This window comes from Pygoscelis adeliae, unplaced genomic scaffold, assembly GCF_000699105.1.
Source record: "Pygoscelis adeliae isolate BGI_AS28 unplaced genomic scaffold, ASM69910v1 Scaffold57, whole genome shotgun sequence".
Classification (NCBI taxonomy): Eukaryota; Metazoa; Chordata; class Aves; order Sphenisciformes; family Spheniscidae; genus Pygoscelis; species Pygoscelis adeliae.
The window spans coordinates 17,357,959-17,380,384 of NW_008825615.1; the positions used below are offsets into that span (position 1 = coordinate 17,357,959).

Below are 22,426 nucleotides of genomic sequence, written 5' to 3' on the forward strand. Positions count from 1 at the left end.
TGAACTTGTTTTAATATTGATAAATAATAAATATATTGATAGCACAAAGGAGCTAAGGCAGTCCGTCAGGGCAAGTGGCCAGCTAAGTGACATGCAGAAGGTTAATGGAAAACAAATGGCTGTCCTTCTTTTTAAACTTTCAGATCCTATGTCAGCTTATACACATAGGATGAGAAAGATTTGTGTAAAAATCTATTGGGACATCAATTTGTCTTGGAGCTGTACCATTTGTTCACTAGTACTGCATGCAGAGATTTCCAGCACAGGGAGCAGGTGGAAGGTGTGATAATGACAGGCAGCACTTTGCTGGATTGATGGAAAAAAGAAGCCAACTGATCATGAACCCACAGCTTTTACAGGTAGCCATGTAGTAGAAACATCTATGCCTGCTGTGAAGCTCTCTGGAGTTATAGTACTGATTAGTAGGGAAGATTTTGAAAGCTGTTAATGAGAGAAACACTGGGATAGTGTATTGGACAGAGTACTCTTCAGGCAGGGAATACAGAAACAGCAGAGGTTTGGATTATTGCAGTGAGTTGGTTTAAACTAGAGATTCTATGGAAAATTGTGATGCCTCTGTGAAAGTCAAGAAGTGGGTAGCTGAGAAGCAAAGCTTGCAAGGATCCTCCTAAGTTATTGAGTCTGGGGCCTTGTTTTATCGAAAAAATTATTATAGAATTCCCCTCATAAACTAAAGTGAATGGCAAGATCGAGAATGGTTGTTTTTTCTTATTCTCATAAATACTAGACTTTTCGAAGGAATTTATGGAACAGGCCATAGCAAAGCAGAAGAAAACCTAGAGATAGCCAACGATCTATTTACTGGTCCCACATGACTTTGAGTGATAAGAAGGAAATGTTTGATCTATAAGCAGAATCCAGAGAGAATACTGATGCTGCCAAACATGGAATTGTAGATCATTTCTTCCAGGGCCAAAAAATGGTAGTACTCCCATAATTGTGTCTTTGGAGGAGAACCCAGAAAGACTGAGGCACTAGGGCAAAACAAACAGGGCACTTGATTGGACTCTGCAATCTGAATTAAGAAAATACTTTGTTTCAAAACAGAAGTAGTCAACATCAAGAAAATCAGAGCAATGAAACTAAAGCAAAAGGAAATTGATGAATTCTGTACTGTACTGAGATAAATTTGCTATTTCCCTTCAAGACTAATCCTATGAATGTTATTGCAAATACTTCACTTCCTTACTGAACTCTGCAAAATATGTAAAGCTGTGTCAATCTTTGTAATAGATATCTCTCTTCCACTCTCTCTCAACATACAAAATACTGAAAGTATTAATTTTTTTCCTATACTATAGCAAAAACAGAGAACTGTTCAAATGCATTCCTTATAGTGACACTGGGCTTAAGGCTGGGCAGGAAAGGCCCTGCTTGTGATCACCAGGTACCGGACAATATGCTGATCCTCTTCACCTTCAAATACCTGTACTTGGGAAAAATCTGCAGTGAAAGGCAGCCAAGAGCTGAACTTGGCAGAGCAGCAGCAGAAGCAACTTGAGGAAGTACCAGCAGATGATGTCAGAATATTTTAGCTTTGAGTGGTAGCCAGTATTCAAGGCCTCACAGGTTATTTCATGCAGGAAGAAAAACTGGTGATAAACTCATGTATTTTGTAATTGGGCTCATTCATGATTAGTCAAGCAATACTAAAAAATTACACCTTTTACTTGAATTCATAGCCACCCTGAAAATATATAACAAATAGATATAGACTTTTCATATTGTAATACAGATAATTTGAAATTCATCTTCAACCACAAATTACAAGTTCTTTCCAAAACATAAGATATCAGATAGGAGGAACCCAATTTAAAATAAAACAAAACAAAACAAAAACTATTAAAAAAAAAAAGCTTTACAGTGGGAGAAGCTGGATCTGCAAGATGACTGCCTCTTACCTTCATATTGTCTGTGTAATTATTAGCTAATTACTAGTTAGTTACTATCAAAGAAGGAAATTAAGTTCTTCAAGGAAGTCAACAATCTAAGTTTTACCTTTTTTAGAGAAATTTCTTTGGATAATTTGAGTTCTTTTTTTTTCCAGTTAGTTTTACATTTCAGTGGTAATTTATGGATGCGTAGGAAATACATGTAACTTTATTATAATTTTCTTTAAACTTTTTTTTTCAATTTTAGGGTTTTTTTAATCTTTATTTAGTATTTTCTTTGAGTTAGCACAAGCTTGTATGATGATGGAAGGAGAGACAAACATTAAAATTTTTCCCTTATAGTCCCAGCAGGCAACATTCTCTGAGAAAACTGAAACTCTCTCCTATATCTTAGAGGACACAGAGCTGCCAACACTCTGTAGGGCCTCACTCAGTGTATTTTTAAATATAACTTCAAATAAAAATTAATTGCTCCATAGAATACAAGAACATAATAACCCACAGTAAGAAGTACTTCATAATATATTAATAGAATTCACAGAAAATTGGATTTCTTCCCTTGAAATTATACTTGAAGAACTTTTATATGTTAAAAAAGATTGTGTTAGCCTGCAAGTTCCTCTTTATAATCAGTGCTTCATTCAAAAGCACCTTCCAGTGCCAGAGAAAAATTGTAAATACATTGATTTTTCTTGAGAATTCTGACAGTGCTTTGTGTAGACTTCAGATAAGTTGTCACTGTTTTCAAGGTGCATGTAGGGTTTGTTTACAAAAAAAAAAGTCTGTCTTGTCTTATCTTCTTCAAATCAAACAAAAAATCCAGATGAACCATCTTTGCTCCAAAATGTTCTGCAATGCATAAACCATGTAATTAAATGGGCTTGTGAAGAATTAAAATGAAAGAGTCATCAGAGATCAAGATTTAAATTACCGAGTTTACTTTTGGAAAGATATTGATTCTGCCAGGGTTAAAAATGTGAATATAGCTGCTTTGGTTAATAGTTGTAAATTGTTTGGGTAGTGCTTCCAGAACTGCTTATATACACAAAGCTTGATTCTCTATTACTTTGTACTTTGTACAGTTATTTGCACCTGTGAAATATATGTATTTAAAAACTATACATGTGCAGAGAATATTTGAAAGACTAACTGCTTCATGCTTGTATTTAGTCATATGTAATTGTTAAAAACACTGTTTAAAACGATCGTGAAAGAGCAAACCTTCAGATTTCTTTTTCTTGAGCAATTTGGAGTATACCTGAGGTTGGAAGGGCAGTTTTCAAAAAACCCATCCTGGGACACAAAACTGTGGAAAATAAAAATAATTTTAAAACATTCATTGTTGTATGAATTGTAGGAAACCATCCCTGCTGTAATGAGCTGCTGTGTATAATACATTTTTACAATAATAACAGCAGTAGAGCAGTTCTTTTGTGAGTTACTCTCTCTTAGAAATGAATGTAAGCAGAATAAAATGGAGAAAATTTTCCTTTTGAATTATAGAGAGGTAGGAATAGTATACTGAAGTGCCTCATGGCTCTAGAAAATAAAGCTGATACTACCAATGACTGTTTTCACTTTCAAAAATAACAAATTCAAGAGTCTCTTAACATTTTTAAGGTGCACTTACGGTGCATTATTTCTAAAAATTCACACTAGAAATATATGACTTTTACAAACATTTTTATATTTCCAGTTCTCTGAGACAAGAAGAAAAAGATGACTATGCGTATTTGGGTATGATTCAGCCTTAATGAAAATACGCTGATTAATAGATTTTTAAAGTCATAAGACATCACAGTTCATTTTGAACATGAGCAATGCTCCTCTAAGTCTTGTCATTAACGATAAAAGTTCATTGACTTCTTTAAATCTCATTGTAGTAAAGGACTCACTGAAACAGTATGTAGAAAAAAAATGTGATTTTATCCTCTTTTTGCAGTATTTCTGATCTACCATTATATAGCTGATTAAAAAAAGCAAAAAGAAAATTTCATTAAGGCAACTCTTTGCAATTTATTATTTTTAAGAGATCAAATATTCAGTGAGTATTCTTTGAGCTAAGAAAACATTATAAAGCTTACAATATGCTATATAGTAGTTTGTTTTTAAAAAAACCAAAACATTAAATCATAAGTGATTTTAGTTAACAATTTTTCATAATAAATTTGGACTAGGCATATAAACATTGTGTAGAAAAGATCTATTCCACCAGATGTACACAGGTATAACTGAAATCAGAATCTGACAACCATAACCAAAAAATTTCAGTGAGGTGCAAATAACTCAAAATGTGTTATAAATCTTAGAACAAAACTATAATCTTTATGAATGATAAACAAAATCTTACACTACTCCTGTTCTAATTAAGTAATCTAACAAAGCTAATATGAAATATAATATTTATGTGAATTTGATTGGAACATAAACCAACAAGTGTCATATAACCTTGATGTTTCAAGGAAGATCTAAAAATCGGAACAGAAATATCCAGTCTGCATGTAACTGGGGATTGTCTGACTATCCAGGCTGATAGTTTGCAGAAGCACGAAGCTGTGCTGAGAGGTTAGTACTACCATGGCAAGCACATGATGTGTCTTGGAGTGTAAAGGCAGCATGAAAGTTCAGTCCCAAGGGTTCTCCAGCTTCAAGACTGAGGACAATTTCAAACTGTGAGTAATAGTCATGTTCTATAGGAAGTCCTGAAGCTTCTGTCCAGAGAGATAGTACTCATCAAGGCCACAAACAGCTATCTTGTCTACAAGAACAGGATGGCATTCCAAAAGAAGGTCATCTTCCATGTACAATAGAGGCATATTTACTATGATTATAACAATGTCTAAAGGAATCATAGTACAGGACATAGTCTGCTGAAGTAATGTGAAAAGGAAGAAGAGTCATTCCTTTGTACCAAAGAGATGAGATTTACCTGCTGAATGAATTTTGGCCTCTTTCTTCAACCCACAAAGATAGACTTAGAAAAGTGTAAGAATAGTCATGAACATGCATAAAGGGATCTATCTAACCCCATGCCAGTCTCCAGCCATGGCCTGAAGCAGATTTGCAGACTACTTGCATACACATTTGCCAATGCCTTTTGGCAGAGTTTCACATGTCTACTACTTGTATGAAAAAAACCACTTCCTTTTATTAGTTTGAAGCCTTACTCTTCTTAACTCCATTTGTTGTCCCTTGTCTTTTCATTACCTAGTCAATGGGTCATGAAAGGTCTTTTTGAAGTTCTCCAGACTACAGTCTGTATATAAAACTTCTTGCTGAAATTTATCCGAGCTTAGTTTTTTGTGAACATTTTGCTTAAACTCATTGTTGATCTGAACTTTCTCAACAGTGGTAGGTCTTGCTTACCCAAACATATACAAATGTTTTAAATATCTCATGTTCTGTTTATTTTCATCTCTTTACTTAAGTGAACACAGACAATTTACCAGTTATACTTCAAATGCCTTGGGCAAGGAAAACGTGTAGGAGAATTAGCTTTCTAGGACAACATTTTCAATGGCAGAATGGCAGCAGGTCTCAAATGTATCAAACCACCTTTATCCAGATACAAATATAGATTATTACTATTTTAAAGCAAGCTAATAAGATTTTTGTCCTGGTTTTGGCAGGGATAGAGTTAATTTCCTTCCTAGTAGCTGGTACAGTGCTGTGTTTTGGATTTAGGATGAGAACAAAGCTGATAACGCACCAATGTTTTAGTTGTTGCTAGGTAATGCTTACACTAGCCAAGGACTTTCTAGTTTTCCATGCTCTACCGACTGAGAAGGTTGGAGGTGCCCAAGAAGCTGGGAGGGGCCACAGCCAGGACAGCTGACCCAAACTGGCCAAAGGGACATTCCATACCATGTAACGTCATGCTCAGTACATAAGCTGGGGGAAGGCTGGCTGGGGAGGCCGCTGCTCGGGGACTGGCTGGGCATCGGTCGGCGGGTGGTGAGCAATTGCACTGTGCATCACTTGCTTTGTGTATTATTATTATTATCATCATATTATTATCATTTTATTTCAATTATTAAACTGTTTTTATCTCAACCCACAAGTTTTTCTCACTTGTGCTCTTCCAATTCTCTCCCCCATCCCACCGGGGTGGGGGGGGAAGTGAGTTAGCGGCTCCATGGTGCTTAGTTGCTGACTGAGGTTAAACCACGACAATTGCTTGGAAGTACTTTTTCACAAACAACTAATCTGAATGCAATATATGTCTATACTATATACATATATATAAAAACACACAGAAATTTCTCTGACTGAAGGTAATAGTTTTCTAATATCTTCAAAAGACATAGGGACTGTCCTTCTAATGTCTCATTGCTACTTTTATTCTGTTAGCCTCCTGATTGTTACCAACCGTTGAAATTTTACTCATTGGTTCATCCTGGGCAACCAGCTCCAGGTGGCCCTGCTTGAGCAAGGGGGTTGACAAGAGGTCCCTTACAACCTCAACCATTCTGTGATTTGTGATTCTAATCTTTTCTTAAAATTATATTTCTTCTAAATTGTCATAATCTTTTTTGCAAGGTAATTGTGCTTGGGGTAAAATGTATTTTCTTCACACAGGTTCAAATATGTTAGAAACTACGAGCTTCATAGAAATCAGAATAGATTTGAATGGAGGTTTACAAATTAAAAATTTTACTTTAACTTTCATGATCCATTCAAATAATGCCAGGCATATATTCTTTTCACAGCTGAGTTTAATTTAGCTATAGCAAAAAGTTAAGGAATACCATCGGTGCTTTCGAGTAGGCTGATAAGATTGTTTTGGACTTCCAGTGCTCAGCTCTGCCCTCCTCCCTGAATGGGTATCTCATCTCCAAGAGAGTCCTGAAGTTATGATTAACAGAAAAGATTAAGTGAGTTAATTGGGTTACCTTAACTGAACATTTAAGTGAAGACAGCAGAAAGCTATTTTAAAAAAAGTAATCACTTAAAAGGTGGAAAGTGCTGTTCATATCTGACATTATTAACGTAAACCCATTCTTCTTTTTATGCTATTAAATGGCAAATCTTCTTTGAAATCAGGAAAACCTTGTTAATGAAAGAGCAATCAGGAAGTGGAAAAGAAACATCTCAGAAAAGGTATTCAAATGGGATTTAAATGGCTACAAGAAATACAATTTAGAGTATTTCTTTTATGTTACAGAAGAGGTTGAACTGGTTCACTCGAACCACAGTGTTCAGTGGTCTCTATTTCTCTTTCAGAGGTTGAACAGTTTGTATTTTAAAGACTGTACTTCCTTAATTATTTTAAAAAACAGAAGAAAATACTATGCAGGCTGCATACAAAAACTTGCACACACAAGTATAATAGAGGCAAAAGTTTGGTGTTTATGTCTCAAACTATCCCATTTAACCTCATGTATCCCTATGTCTCACAGATACCTATATCTGGCTGTTAAAGTTCTGCAGACATAAAAGCTCATGTCACCTAATGTTACTGTCTAAAATGCAGGGATCTAGCTTGACCAAGTGGTATACATTCCTGTTATATTTTATGGAAAGGGAAAGGCATCTCCAGAGGATGATTCATTGTGCCTGTCATAGAAGGGGATGAATTGCCCCCTTGAGGTAGCTATTTCTCTTCATAAAACATACATTTTAGATGATTGATCTTAAGTATTGTGAATCCTCTATCTAATGTTCTTTCAGAGAGATACAGAATGCCTTTTTCTTGACATGTGAAAAATCTCCAAGGATGGAAACTGCAAGACCTGTTTCAATGCTTGACTGTCCTAATAGTGAAAACGTTTTTCATATATCAAGTCAGAACCTCTCTTGTTTCAATTTATGTCCACTGTATTTCAAACTAAAACTGATGGTATCATTTTTCCTCATTCCTGAGAAGCGTACTCCAAGTACGTCTGAAAAATACCTTCAAGAGTGAACTCCCACAAGGAATTTGAGTGATGATTGCCACTTTCACCCTAAAATAGGATCACAGGACAAAGAGAAGGAGGAGAGTATAGTTCTTTTCTCTGTCCGCTATATAGTAACTCAATGGTTTTACAACTCATCCATGAATGTAAGCGATGTGGGTTTTGAATCCTCCAAGAACTGCTCACATGTTTTACATGACAACGATAGTAATAAATTGTGAAATTCATGCTGGCAGAGGGACCACAACTCCAGACAATATCCCATTCATTACATGACTTGTGCTGTTCATTTCCCATTAAATATGGAATAATTTTAACAGACTGGTTATGCAACCTAAGAAAACAGAACATAAGGTGGCATTTGATGGAAATTTTAGTACCTAAGTCTAGCAAGTAATCCTAAGAAAACCATACCCATGAGGTTTACCCTTCCAGAAGCCCTTGGGGATATTAGCCTTATTGTCTGCATTGATGTCTCTGTATAATGTTTTCCTGTCTTAGAAGAAAAGAAAACACCACAGTGCTATCAAATCTATTTCATCCCATGTGACTACAATTGTGTTTCAATCATCTTTCATAATTTGAACATCTGTTTCCCAGGTTTAGACATAAATGTCTGCACTTGCAACATACATAGCACAAAAAGTACTTTCTGCAGTGCTTGCCCAATTTTAGTACTTAAGAAAAGCCTGCTTCACTCTGAAGTTGCAAAAGCAGCAAAAGTCCAATATAGAAACAAACACAATGAAATCACAATTTTAAATGTGATATTTATAGATATGTTAACTTGTTGTTCCTACCACTTCACTTCTTAGAAATATTTGCATACAGATCAGTGTATAGTGTAGTAATCATAAAATTTATCCCATACATTGACAAAAAGTATAACTGATAATCTGTGATATTAATTTATATTTTTATATAGTATGAGGTACAAATTACTGCTGTTTTAAAAATGTTCGAGTTGATTTTTTGTTTCTGTTTGTATCTAGGATAAATGGCTGCATTTTAAGATTATGAACCACTGCAAGCTCTAGAAAAAAAAGTATTTAATATGGATCAGGAAAGGACTGCTGCTTTTTGTAATTTTTTTGTTACTGACATGCATCACGATGTTGTCATTAGCATTCTGATACACAAAGTTAGTCACTAGCTATTTTGCTATTGCTATTGATTTTTGCACAGTAGTTTTGAATTTTCCAGGCTTGTTTCTCAATTATTTTCTATATCTTATTTTATTTTCAATTGATCAAATTGTTCCCAAGCCACAGAACTAATGAATTTCCTGTGAATGTGTCCTATATTTTTACCCTTTTCTCCTGCCGTTACAATTAAATTTCTACCCCATGTGTTCCTTAATGTATAACTGCACTAGTTTCTTTTCATGTCTCTCGCTACTTTGCCTCTGATCCCTCCTATGGTGCCCTAACTACTTAGTAGGGATAGGCTGGGAGTTTATCAGCCATTCAGCTGGCTAAGTGGGGAAAACAGATATTACACCACCGATGCATCTGTTCTCTCTCACAAAACTTTGTCCCTTTGAGAGCTCTTACTCTCTTTCGCTTTCTAATTCAGTTGAAGTTGCCCTGTAGATTCAAAAAGGGTTAGGTGAGAAAAAGAATGTAACATACTGTGATCCTATAAGCTTAATCTCCTCAGGAAACTGAACTAAAAACATGTCTACTACTGAAGAGTGAATCAAATAAAAGCAGATGTGAATATTGCATTTAAAGCTTGTGGTCCTCAGATATGTGTATATAATGTACTGAACATTTTATGTAAAAAATAGGTTTTAAAAATGTTTAAGATTTTGCCATATGCAGTGGCAAACATAGGAAACCCATACGTATCATTAGGACAGGTTTTTCTTTTCTTTGAGCCTAAGGAAACTTGAATTCAAAATATTGCAAATCCTGATAATGTCTGTTTAAAAAGGACATCTTCTGAAACATGATAAATGATTGTATTCTTGTAAAAATGTATTTGTATTATCACAGAAACTGCAGTTATTTCAATCTGCTTGTAGGATTCCTGTGTAGCTTTGTATTATTGTAATGTATGATTTAGCTGCTATATGTCCTTTCTACAAGGTTTAAAAATGAATTATCTTCTTTTTGTTTGCTTGTTTTCTCAGTGAAAAAAGCAATTGAACTGAAATCAAGAGGAGTCAAGATGTTGCCCAACAAAGACAGTAACCACAAAAATTCTGTCTGTAAGTTGTTTATACCATTATCTTTAGTGACCGCATATATCTTCTGGAGTCCTATTAAATACACAAATCAAAGAGAGAGGTGTTGGGAAGCTATGGTCATAAAATGGTTATTATGCTTTCAACTGCCGCTGAATTAGAACTCTGCTGGTAATACTGAGGGTGTAGAAAGCAGAATATGGTGTTCTAATGTCTGAAAAGTATGGGTATACAGAAAAAAACCACAACATTTTATTTATCAGGATATTTTTATATATCAGGATATTGAGGATTCAGAGATGCAAGGCAAGTTAACAAATCCAGACAGAACAGTGCCATATAGACTTTATCAATTCAGTACTGGGGGTAGTGAAGGTATCTTAGCATATTCTGGATCTAAGTTTATACGTTTGGATCTTTTTTCTTCCCCTCAGTTAATATCACAGCTCTAATTCTTCCCCTTCCTTGTCACACTATGTCCTGGTGACTGCCTCTTTCCAGTCCTGTGATAAAGCACAACAGGGGTTAACTGCTGTAATTCCCAGCTTCTCAAGAAGATGGAGATCACAGCATCACCTTCCCTTCATCGCATTCTTAGTGCACTCTGAAATGACATCTGTTTAGTCCCTGTTTCCCCATATATAGTGTAAGGGTAAAATCAAGATGTTATCTATGGGACTATGAGGCTGTTATTTTTTTTGAACATCATTTTCCCTGAACAACTGGCAATCTGAGTAGTATCTTGAGAGCTCTTTCTCCATTAATCAGGCCAGTTTTGAACCAAGAAAAATAAGAAAATAATTTTATATTTTGGAAAGCAGAGAGTCCCTTAGCCCAAAAAAAGCCAGAAGGTAAGCCAGTGTTCACCCACAACTCATTAAAAGTGCTTGTACAATGACCAAGATGTATTTGAATAAATTAATTGTTAACGTAATAACACTGAAGTCAATGGAGTGAAACCCAGGCTGTGTTTGCCTCGTTGTGTGCTATTCTGCAAGTACAGAGAGAATGAGTGTCTTGAAGGCTAATGTCTAGGGGATATGATTTGGTCTCTGTGTTTCTGCAGTGCATTGTTTAATGCAAAGTGAGTGTTTTGGAACAAAAAAGGCATGATAAATTTCTGCTTTAAATATTGCACATTGATGGTGTGGCACTCAAAAGGAACTTCTTATGCAAGATGTAGCAGAAAAAGTTGATCTATCTCTTTGGTGTTTGTATCTGAATGGGTGATTATTTCACTATTTATAAGTTATTTCTGGGAGCTGTGTGATCTCTGCTTACACTCTCAGAGCACATGCTGTCAGACACCACATTTAATTACAGAAAGTGGAAGTAAGACAAGCTATGGAAGAAATTATTATAAGGCAGTCTGCTGTTTACTTCAAATGTAATGTCTTTTTTTTTCTTTGTGTTTTGACTTGTGAAGCTTTATTATCATGTCTGACTTTTCAACATAAATTTAAGAAGTGCATTATTAGTATTACCATTAGTTTCACATATGTGAAGCTTATAAAAATGATAAGATTAAAATACAAACAGTTGGATTCAAATGTATTTTGCTGCTCTTTCTGATGGAACCCTTTAGTATTTAACCATTTTTTTTGCTAGTAACTATGTAAATGGAAAAAATAATTGGGAATTCAACTTCAGAGGACTGATAAGAATGGCTATTACCATTTGATGCCAATTAGCAAATCTGTAAAAAAGTAAATTAAAGACTTACACCTCTCCCCACCTTTGTATGTTAGATCATTTTAACATTCTTTCTCTATAAAACAGAAAGCTTATTTTGGTTTATGGGGAGTAGATGGAATGTGAATACTGGCACGGCAAATGCTGTGAGTGCATGCCCTGCGAACCCCAAGATCTGCAGGTTTCCCACAGCTCTTCCTCCAAAGCACAACTGAGAGCAGCTGCAGAAAACATTCACAGGGGCACAACACTGTAAGGCTTTAGGCAGAAAATGTTACCAATGTACTGATAATTCCTTGTGGAATTTCAGTTGTGTACAGTCATATCTCACTACTCTCCTCCTGGACCTGCCTGGATTCCTGGATGCTTTCTTTCAACTGCTCTGCTATCCTTCATAAAAAGTCAGGTAGCAAAGCATGGCTTTGGGATATAGGTGCCTTGGTAGATTTACTATGGGAAAAAAATCATTATATATTGTGTCACTCCCCAGGGAAAGAAGAGGTTTTGCTTTTTTTTTCCCCCTTCTTCGGTACACCTGAAGGAAACATATCAAGTTAGTTGGTTGCCAGAATACTCCTGCCAGCTAGTACCCTTTAACAGTGGGCCAGATGCTGTTGAATCATGATTAATTTATGCAAGGAAATGGGAAAAGTATGGGAAAGATAATTGAACTAAAATATGGTCCCGGTTCATCCAAAGTGTCAGCTGGCCTACAGGGGGCTTAAGTAGTGCACTTGGCAAAGTTTTGGAACAGTAAACTGGGAGAAAGTAAATGGACAGGCAGTTGTGATGGTTACTTTTTCACAGTTGGTCCTCATTAGTGCTTGAGCTGCCACAAACACTGGCCAAGTCCAATGTTAAGCATATTTCCCCTTGGTCATTTGAAGCTGATCTCTCGGAGGAGCAAGGAGAGAGTTTTAGTTTATGAATCTGCTTAGGGGAGGCAAATCCAATTACATCTGGTTTGGTGTCCATCTGTGTAGTTGCAGGCTCAGTGTACTCACTTTCGTTCTCTTAGCCATTCTGATATATATGGTATGTTCCCAAAGGAAGTTACTTGATCCATCTTGCTATTGTCACTCACTCTTTCTAACATGGAATAAGCCTGCAGACTCTGTGTCCCTAATGGTTGTGGTGTTTTTCTAAAATTACTATGACTATAGTTTGCATTGTAACTGATTAGATAAAAATATAATGTTGATTGCTGGCTTGTATGAATATGTTTTCATGGCAATATTCCTGCCCAGCAACTCTGTCAGAAAGTGATTATTACCTCTAAACATCTGGGCATTACCTCTACAGCAGAGAGATTGTACAGGGAACATCCTGTACATCCAAGAGAAGGAGAGCCTTAATGAAGTGGCCCATGAGGACAGACCATCATTAGGCAGCCACAGTCCTTACAAAAGGCTCATTTTCTAGGCAAGTAGGAGAACCCTGTAGTTTATCTTTTCAAGTCTAACCTCTGATACGTACCAGGCAGTTACTGCTGGTCATTCCGTGTGCAAAGGATAATGAGTGAGTATAGGTCTTGGTCTCTTCAGGACACCAATTTACAGAATATTGGGAAGGCAGGGCCATAACTGCAGATTTGCTACTCAGCACCTCTGTGAATCTTTGGCCCCTGTGCGGCCCGCAGCAACCCCTAATGGAGGCGGGGGAGGGTTAGGAGAGCAGACAGCCATAGCAGCCCCTAATGCCCCCAGCCCAAGTGCTGCACTTGCAGGGCAGCCTCTCACTTCCCGGCCTCCTTACCAGCAGGAGGACAGAGCACAGGGATGCAGCAAGCTCACGGTAAAGGACAAGGAAGTTCAGTGAGGTGAGAGCCATCATATAAGGTGAAAAATGGAAATGTTTATATGGTTTATGTGGTGCATGCAAATCTGCCAGTGCAATTATGCTAGGAGGGGAAGGCAGCAGTGAGAATGAAGTGTCTGGGACAGCTGATTTCCAGAGTTTGCTCTTGTCAAAATGCAGCGTGGATAGTGGCTCGAGCCACACAACACAGCAAACTGCAGGGAATGTCCACATTCTGGAATAGCAACAAAGATTAACAGATGAATTCTAAGTGATTCTTTAAAAAATATGTCATTCATATTGCACCATGTTAACAGTTCATAGTAATTACTGAATATTGAGTGACTTAACCTTTGCAAAGTGTTTAGTGTGTGAACTACCATGATTTACAAAGTGAGAGATCTGTAGGTATTCACTGAGTACAAACCTCTTAAACTTCATTAAAGCAATTTCAGGCTTCTGTAGTATTATTTGAAAATGTATTTCAGAATATCAGAAAAACACGTGTTAAATGGTTTGAAGAGCATGATTTTAGCGTAAGAATAAATACATCATGTGAAAGCTTAGCTACAGAGTTTATCCAAACAGTTCTTCACCTTGAAGATGATAAAGAGAGCTATTTTAAGACAATGATTTTTGCCATATAGAACCAAAGAATAAATGAGTTTACAGACTAAGTATTGATTGGTTGCAGCACATTAAGGTGAATTAATGGCACATGCTGTTGAAACTATAGTGATTAATACCAAGACAGGATTACATTGCTAATTCTGTGTAAGAAAGAAAGAATGACAGCAGTCATTATTTATTTTGTTACTGGGTAACTCTTACAAAAATGGCTTAGTACATTGTAATGTAAAGTTAAAAATATGTTCATAGCAAAATTTTATGATGGAATTTTGTTGCTTACCAATATATTCCTGGTGTTTTAAATAAATTGGCAATTTCATCTTATTGACATTTGGGTACTGATAAATTTATTTTGATAGAAGCAAAATGATGATTGCTAAAAATTTTGCTTTTCAGTTAATGAAAGAGTATTACCCTAAGAAAGGCAATATTGGACTAAATAGTTGCACTTAATAGCACAATTTTCTGACTGGTTTATTCTTATTCCTTAGTAAAGAACAATTTATTTAAAAACTTTTATATTTTGAAAAGATCAATACTTAGAAATCAATTGCAAACCCATGTACAATCAACTTAAACTGATACAATAACTGCTGAAGGTCATCTCAAGTTACAGTTATAAAACATAAAACCATTGCTAATTACTACCTTTTTGTAATGAAATTTATAGCTTGTCATGATATAAATATCAATTTCTTATTATTATGTTTAATATTTAAATTATCTTCTTCATTGTTTCCCAGAATTATTTTATTGTTTAATTCATTTTTAGGATCTTTTTCCCAAATTATTTCAGGAAGAATGAAAAACTGTATAATAAGTCCATACTATTATTTTTAAAAAGCACATGTAATGGAAAAATTTCCACCAAAAATTCTAAACTTTTTTTGGTACTTGTATTGAATCTTCACAGGTAAAAACCCATTTCTTAATGAATTTGAGTTTTCACAGGCTATCACGTGCTGTGTTGGAGTCAAATCATAATCAAAAAATACTGTTAAATATTCATTGTTTTGACAGTTTTCAGTCTCCAATTTGAAACAAACAAACAAATAAAATAAAATAACACCAAAGCTATCTCACTCTCTGAAGTTACACTCTAATCTTACATAAGTTTAAACTAATCAAATATAGAATCTAATGTTTTATCCTTATTTAATTTAAGAAACTTTGCATTGATTATGGGATTCATCACCAATAAACACAATGTGAAATAAACCACCCAAGTAATTATAGGCGGTTGTGTATCAAAAGATCCTATGCTTTGGAGCTATCAATATGCAATCTGTTTTTTGCTGTGAATATTTTAAATATTACATGAAACAATATTTAAAAAAATATTAACTAAATATGAACACTAAGATAAAATACAATGACCTTAGAAATTTAAAAAAAAAAAAATCCTGCTGGCAAGTAGATTTTGACTGCTGAAATTCCTCAGGCTTGTGCCCCTTCAAGCAAGCATGAATTTAAAAGCACTGGAGAAATAAATGTAACATAAATCTATCTATCTCCTTCATTGATCCTACTGTCAGCTAAAACAAGTAAAGCAAATATCAAAACGTTGGCAGCTTTCAGGCTTGCTTTTATTCTGGGGCACACAGCAGTGTTTGTAAGTTTTTTGGACAAGACTTTGGGGGGTTGTTTGCCCTGTTATGACATGCAGGTGATCAGTTTGCCATTGCTTCTGAAAAAAAAGCAAAGGAACAAGAAAAGAAGGACGGCATATCAAGAGACCTACTTTACTAATTTTTTGGGAGGGAAATACACCAGCATTGTGTTTTATAGAATTATCAACTTTGTGTCCTTTAAAAAGAGAAATTTCTAATTGCAGATCTTAGGATTTCCTTTTACAAATACCATTTTTAAAAACTTCTGTTTCCTGGGCTTTTCATAACGCATTGTAACACAAGGGTGAAAAGTGACAGGACTGATCTGTAGCTCTTTTCTGACCTTTGTTGAGCATCTATTCAGAACCTTCTGTGTTTAGTGGTAGATATACCACTTCTCTAATATGGAAAAAGAGACCTTTGCCTAAAACTTCTTCACCAAGAAAAGAATTTTAAATACCTACATTTAAGATTGAGATTCCTCAGAGGAAGCCAAAACAGAAGACTGTCGTGTGCTAAGATCAGTATGGAGGCACCTCTTTCCCATTAGTTTCTATAGGAAATCTCTCTGAAGATCTCGGTGTTCTCAATAGAAGTTACTCTGTGCTTCTGTGTTGTATTGTATTACATTAATTTACAGGCACTAAAAGGATTCTCATTTGTAAATGCCCAATCAGAAACTTCCTAAATGCCTACAGAGTATCATCAATTTTCCAGCCTTTTCAATCATGAAAGCTATTTTTCAATCTTTCAAATCCCACAGCTTGAAAAGGAAAACATTTTTCAAGTTTGTGTTTATATTGTGCATCTCTGCAAATGAAAGAAAAGATCGTTTATAACTTACTGATGTATTAATTACAAGGTTAGGAAACACAAGGCTTAAATAACTAAAGTTTTGTGGGCCTACCATGTATGCAAATATTCAATTTTATTTCAAAAAGCCTTTTTACAGAAATACTGAGCATATGTTAAATGTTCAGTTAAAAATAAAGAAAAAAGAGGGAAGTAATACTTAAAAGACTGGCACTTTTATACAATAAGTTAAGAGATGGATCCTGGAATCTTTATATCCTTGTTATATATGTACATATACACATACATATATATACACAATTGTAGATAAATACATAACACATAGTATTCCATTACACCATTTACCATATGTCTAATAAGAGATTAATGACTCTATTTTGCCTTTTACTGAGTATTATAGGATGAAATAGGGCAGTAGGAAAAAAATAACTGCAGCATTAACCGCTAACAGTTTTATAAAGCTTTAATAAAACAGGAAGTATAATTACCCTGATATACTTTGTTCTATCATAGATTGTAATAATACAGAGTAGCCCAAGTGTTAAAGAATTTAGGCTCTTCAGAGAAGATGAGTATCCCTATGCAATGAAATTCTGCAGTGCTATTTTACTAGATTGTATAAATTGCTTCATAAATCAGTTTAGTAAATTATACTTGGTGTTTCTAAATAAGTCTTCATCACGGCAGGAGTTTAAATATCTTTTAAAATACTATGCAAAAACCTTGCTGTGAAGAGAACTACTGCCTAAATATATTTGTAAAGAAAAGCATCACTTGTAGCTACAAGCAAAACAAGGTGCTTCATCAATTATTTAATACATCATTTGCATATAGAATTTGTAGAATAACTGGAAGAAAACATCTATTAAAATATGTAAAACAAGATGTAATCTGATTGAATTATGGATGGTTAAAATGAATTGTTATCCACCTAGGAAGCTGAAACTGCCATTAAATAATTTTCATATACAATTATAGAACATTACTGATTATCCAAAGTGAGTGCTCATACTGTAGGTTAAATTGACATTGAATTATGTTAGTTTCAAAGTCAAAAACTTAAGAATAAGCAACCTGCTTTTAGCAATTACAATTCTGTATAAATTAACTATTCATAGGAAATTTAAATATAAACCTTAATACTTTTTATAGCTTCATTGGCTTAACTCCAGTGCACAGCTGTGTTAAAAATATAGATGTGGGCAGTAAACAGGCTGGCAAAATGAAGTCTCTCTAGATTCAAATAATGTATGTAAATTACAAAGGCATTCAGAACTTGTGGGTGGGTGAATTGAGACTTCTGGAACATAAAAAACATTAAAACAATTTTAATTAAAGAAAGAAGTATGGCACTGGTCTCTGCAGTGAAGGTGTGCTGCAGAATATAGATACCTTCACTGTCAAGTCTTTGGAAGAGTCAGAGACTTCCCACCTCCTGCAAGGAGACTTCCACTTTCCACAGAGGCTAATATTACAGTTTTAAAAATTTAACACTATCTGCATAGTTCCTGCATGTTGAGTATGTATCCAAATCCTGCCTTTCTAAACCCAGGTTGTGGGAGAATAACTTCAGAATTTGATAGAAGGTCTTGGACTATTTTCCTTCCTCAGAATGTGTTCTTCACATTATGAAGCACTTTGGAAAATAATTTCAACTGTGTTGGCATAGCATCTCACTGTCAGTTGTTAGCCTGTCACACTGGAATGTATCTATTCCAGCAGTTCTGAGCAGAACTGCAAACTGCCAGTGTCAGGTATGTTTGGAACAGGGAAGTTTTGTTAGATGACAGATAATTTATCACCTTCAGACCAGTTGGAGTCTACTCCTCCTTCTTCACTTGGAAAAAGGGAAATAAAAAATTTACACAACACTTGAACAATGTATAAATTTCCTCAACAATGTGCATTGAAGAGCTTGAAATATTTTTTGAATGGGATCGAAAAACCCAAGAAGGAACTAAAATGGAAATAAATACATATTTACAACTGATAAAATAGGTTGTTCTTTAAAAAACAGAAAATGGTTATTCAACTACATAATTTTAAAAATATAAATACAAAGAACAGTCCAGAAAAATCCCAAAATACCTGGCTAAGTTCTCTGTTACGTGTCAGCATCCTTGAAAAATAAGGGACTGTAACTGTGGAGCTCTGCCTTGCATGTATGCTTCTATGGTGTAATCCATCTGAACTCAGGTAAGAGTGACAAGATGTCTTTGTCATATATCAAAGTAATGTAAGTTTTAATACACATGATGGCGATCAAAAATATTTAATTCTAAAAAGTTTTAATCTAACAGGAAATAATTATATCTCAAAGTCCATACTGTTCTGCTGATGCAACCATCTATTTGATTTCTGTCACCTCACTGTCACAGTATTTTCTGCTTCAGGCTCCTAACATGAAAGAAGTTCTCCTGCATAAGCAAAGGAGATGTGTGAAAAATGTATGCACATCTTCCCTAGTTTAATGCTTTTGATCTGAACTCTGATGCTCAATGTCTCTGCTAGAGGAGCTATAAATTCAGTGAATTATCAAATTAACAAAAGCAAAACAATATGGTTTCTCTAAGCCGACATTTCATGTAGCATATATTATTTTATTCAGGATGCTACTTTTTAATGTCATATAAGCTTTTCCTTATTTTTGGACTCACACAGGAAACCTGTTTCATACTGAGAAGTCATGTTTGTTTCTCAATTTTACCAGGCCTTCTTTTCAGAAGTCTAAAAATGCATCTGCAGAACAGAATAGCAGAGGTTAAAATAAATTCCTTTGTCACAAATGACACGCACTTATGTTAAGATTAAAAATATATCATGAAGCAACACCACCTGTGTTGTGGTTTAATCTCAGCCGGAAACTGAGCACCACACAGCCTCTCACTCACTCCGCCTGCCCCGGTGGGATGGGGGAGAGAATCAGAAGAGTGAAAGTGAGAAAACTCATGGGTTGAGATAAAAACAGTTTAATAATTGAAATAAAATGATAATAATAAAAAAAATATACAAATCAAGTGATGCACAATGCAATTGCTCACCACCTGCCAACTGATGCCTAGCCAATCCCCGAGCAGCGGCCCCCCAGCCAGCTTTCCCCCAGTTTATATACTGAGCATGACGTCACATGGTGTGGAATATCCCTCTGGCCAGTTTGGGTCAGCTGTCCTGGCTGTGCCCCCTCCCAGCTTCTTGGGCACCTCCAGCCTTCGCAGTCGGTAGAGCATGGGAAGCTGAAAAGTCCTTGAGTAGTGTAAGCACTACCTAGCAACAACTGAAACATCAGTGTGTTATCAACATTATTCTCATCCTAAATCCAAAACACAGCACTGTACTAGCTACTAGGAAGGAAATTAACTCTAACCCAGCCAAACCTGCTTGGGTATTACTCTATTGTTTCTATGGAACAGATCAAAAATTGAATCCACATTTTAGTGTATGAAAGTTCAAAAGCACTTAAAATACAATTTTTCTATTCTTTTATTTGTTGTTTTTCTGTTAAATTAATCGTAGTAATTTCTGGTCTAGTCCTGAAGCAGAAGTGCTAATGTATAAGACAGGCTTTTTCATGACAGAGGATGAGACTTTTTGGAGAGGCAGAGCTTGCATCCCACATCACTGTTGTTATTAAAACAGAACATGCCCTGAATTTCAGTCAGGTTTGTTATAAAATAATTTTTCTGTTTTTCAGTGTTTCAGTTCTTATTCTGCCATTGTTCCTTGTCTTATTGTATGTATTGCATCTTAATTTTGTTCAGAGTAGCCCATATGATGCTGTGTTTCAGATTTGTGACCAAAACAATGGCGATAACCCACTAGAGTTGTGACTATTGCTGAACAGTGCTTACACAGTGTCCAGGCTTTTTCTTTTTCTCATTGTGCCCCCCACAGCGAGTAGGGTAGGGGTGGGGAAGTGTTTGGGAAGGGACACAGCTGGGAGAGCTGACCCAAATTGACCAAAGGGATGTTCCATGCCATGTAACATCAGGTTTGACAATGAAAACTATGGGTAGTCTTTCCAAGATTGCCGTTGCTAGGAGGCTGGCTGGGCATTAGTCTTGTGGGGGGGGAGGTAGCGAGTGATGGCTTTGCACCACTTGAGGGTTTTTTTTTTTTGCCTCTTTTTTTCCCCTTTCACCTGTTAAACCATCTTTTTCTCAACCCACAAGTTTTTTACTCATTTTTGCTCTTCCAATACTCTCCCCTATCCCGCTGGGGAGCAGGGGAAGTGAGTGAGGGGCTGGTGGGTGCTTAGTTGCTGGCAGGGGTCAACCCACCACAGTGTAGAAACATTTCACTAACCATAAACTAATTCCTTTACCAAATTAGTCTCTTCTGAATCTCTTTGCTCCTTCCATGCTATAGCCCCGTTGTCATGTCATATTTTTCCTCCTTTATGTCTTTACACAGTCATTTCTCAGTCCCAGACTGCCCAGAGAGCATCAGTCTCCCACCATCTCCTTATTCCTTCATTCCTCCCATCTGCTAGTCTCTCTTCCTCCCTCATTTCTCTCCCCAGCTCTCACTTATGATTATCGACCTCTCTGCATTCTTTTCCCTAGCTATCTCAGTGTTGTGGTTTAACCCCAGCCCCCAGCTAAGCACCACACAGTCGTTTGCTCATTCCCCCCTGGTGGGATTGGGGAGAGAATTGGAAGGGTAAAAGTGAGAAAACTCGTGGGTTGTGATAAAAACAGTTTAATAGGTAAAGCAAAAGCCACGCACGCAAGCAAAGCAAAACAAGGAAATCATTCACTACTTCCCACCAGCAGGCAGGTGTTCAGCCATCTCCAGGAAAGCAGGGCTCCATCACACGTAATGGTTACTTGGGAAGACAAAACACCATCACTCGGAATGTACACCCTTTCCTTCTTCTTCCTCCAGCTTTTATTGCTGAGCATGACATCATATAGTATGGAATATCCCTTTGGCCTGTTTGGGTCAGCTGTCCCGGCTGTGTCCCCTACCAACTTCTTGTGAACCCCCAGTCTACTCGCTGGTGGGGTGGTGTGAGGAGCAGAAAAGGTCTTGACTCTGTGTAAGCTCTGCTCAGCAATAAAGAAAACATCCCTGTGTTATCAACACTGTTTTCAGCACAAATCCAAAACATAGTCCCACACTAGATACTCTGAGGAAATTTAACTCTACCCCAGCCAAAACCAGCACACTCCGTGTCTTTCTTTTCTGTATCAATTTTTTTCTTTCTTGTGAAACTCTACTGGTACTTTCAAACTTTCTGACAGTTGCCTTTAAATCCAGCTCTTGTTCTCCTCTCAGGAAGGCCTGGTAGAAGAAGAGTAGGTGGTTGTACAGGAAAGATCATCTCTCAGTTCAGCGTCCAGAACTGGATGTTCATTGGTCTCTGGAAGTGGAGAGTACTATAGGGATAGCACACTTCGAAGTCTTTTAGGTTTTGTTAAATTTGACATTTATTTGGGGATGTACTTGCTAAAACCTGTTTCTGTCAATCACCTTGAATTATTGTTTCCCAAAAGCCTCCCATTCGGCCATTTTTAGTAGATGTTGGAAGAGCAAAATACACATCCTTGACACGAAGGTCACTTTCTCAAGAAATATAAGTTTTTAAGTATGGCGGTGTTAATAGATTCCATGGAAAAGGTCATCTTCTTTTTTTTTTAGTGTGGAGAACTGGATTTTTCTCCTGGCTCTCTCATAAGTGAATGAGATGAATAAACAATAATAATTTTAATTTAATAATACTTAAACAAGAACAAATAAATCCAAGGCAGACACCTGAAAAAGAGAATTTAAGGCCCAACAGCCTCTGTTTGATAAAGGTATGTACAAGTGAAAGAAGAATTTAAAAAAAAAGACATTGCTGAGCAACTTTAAAACAATTGAAACCATCAGCCCTGCCTATAATAA

The 22,426-nt window shown here is 36.1% G+C and overlaps 1 protein-coding gene across 1 annotated transcript in view; it reads left to right on the forward strand.

Annotated features, from left to right (window-relative positions):
- CSMD1 (CUB and Sushi multiple domains 1) overlaps positions 1 to 22,426 on the forward strand; it is a 1,045,142-nt gene that overhangs the window by 547,200 nt on the left and 475,516 nt on the right. Inside the window, exon 7 of the mRNA XM_009333261.1 lies at positions 9,945 to 10,022. Within this exon, the coding sequence (XP_009331536.1) occupies positions 9,945 to 10,022 (78 nt within the window). The remainder of the gene's footprint in view (positions 1 to 9,944; positions 10,023 to 22,426) is intronic.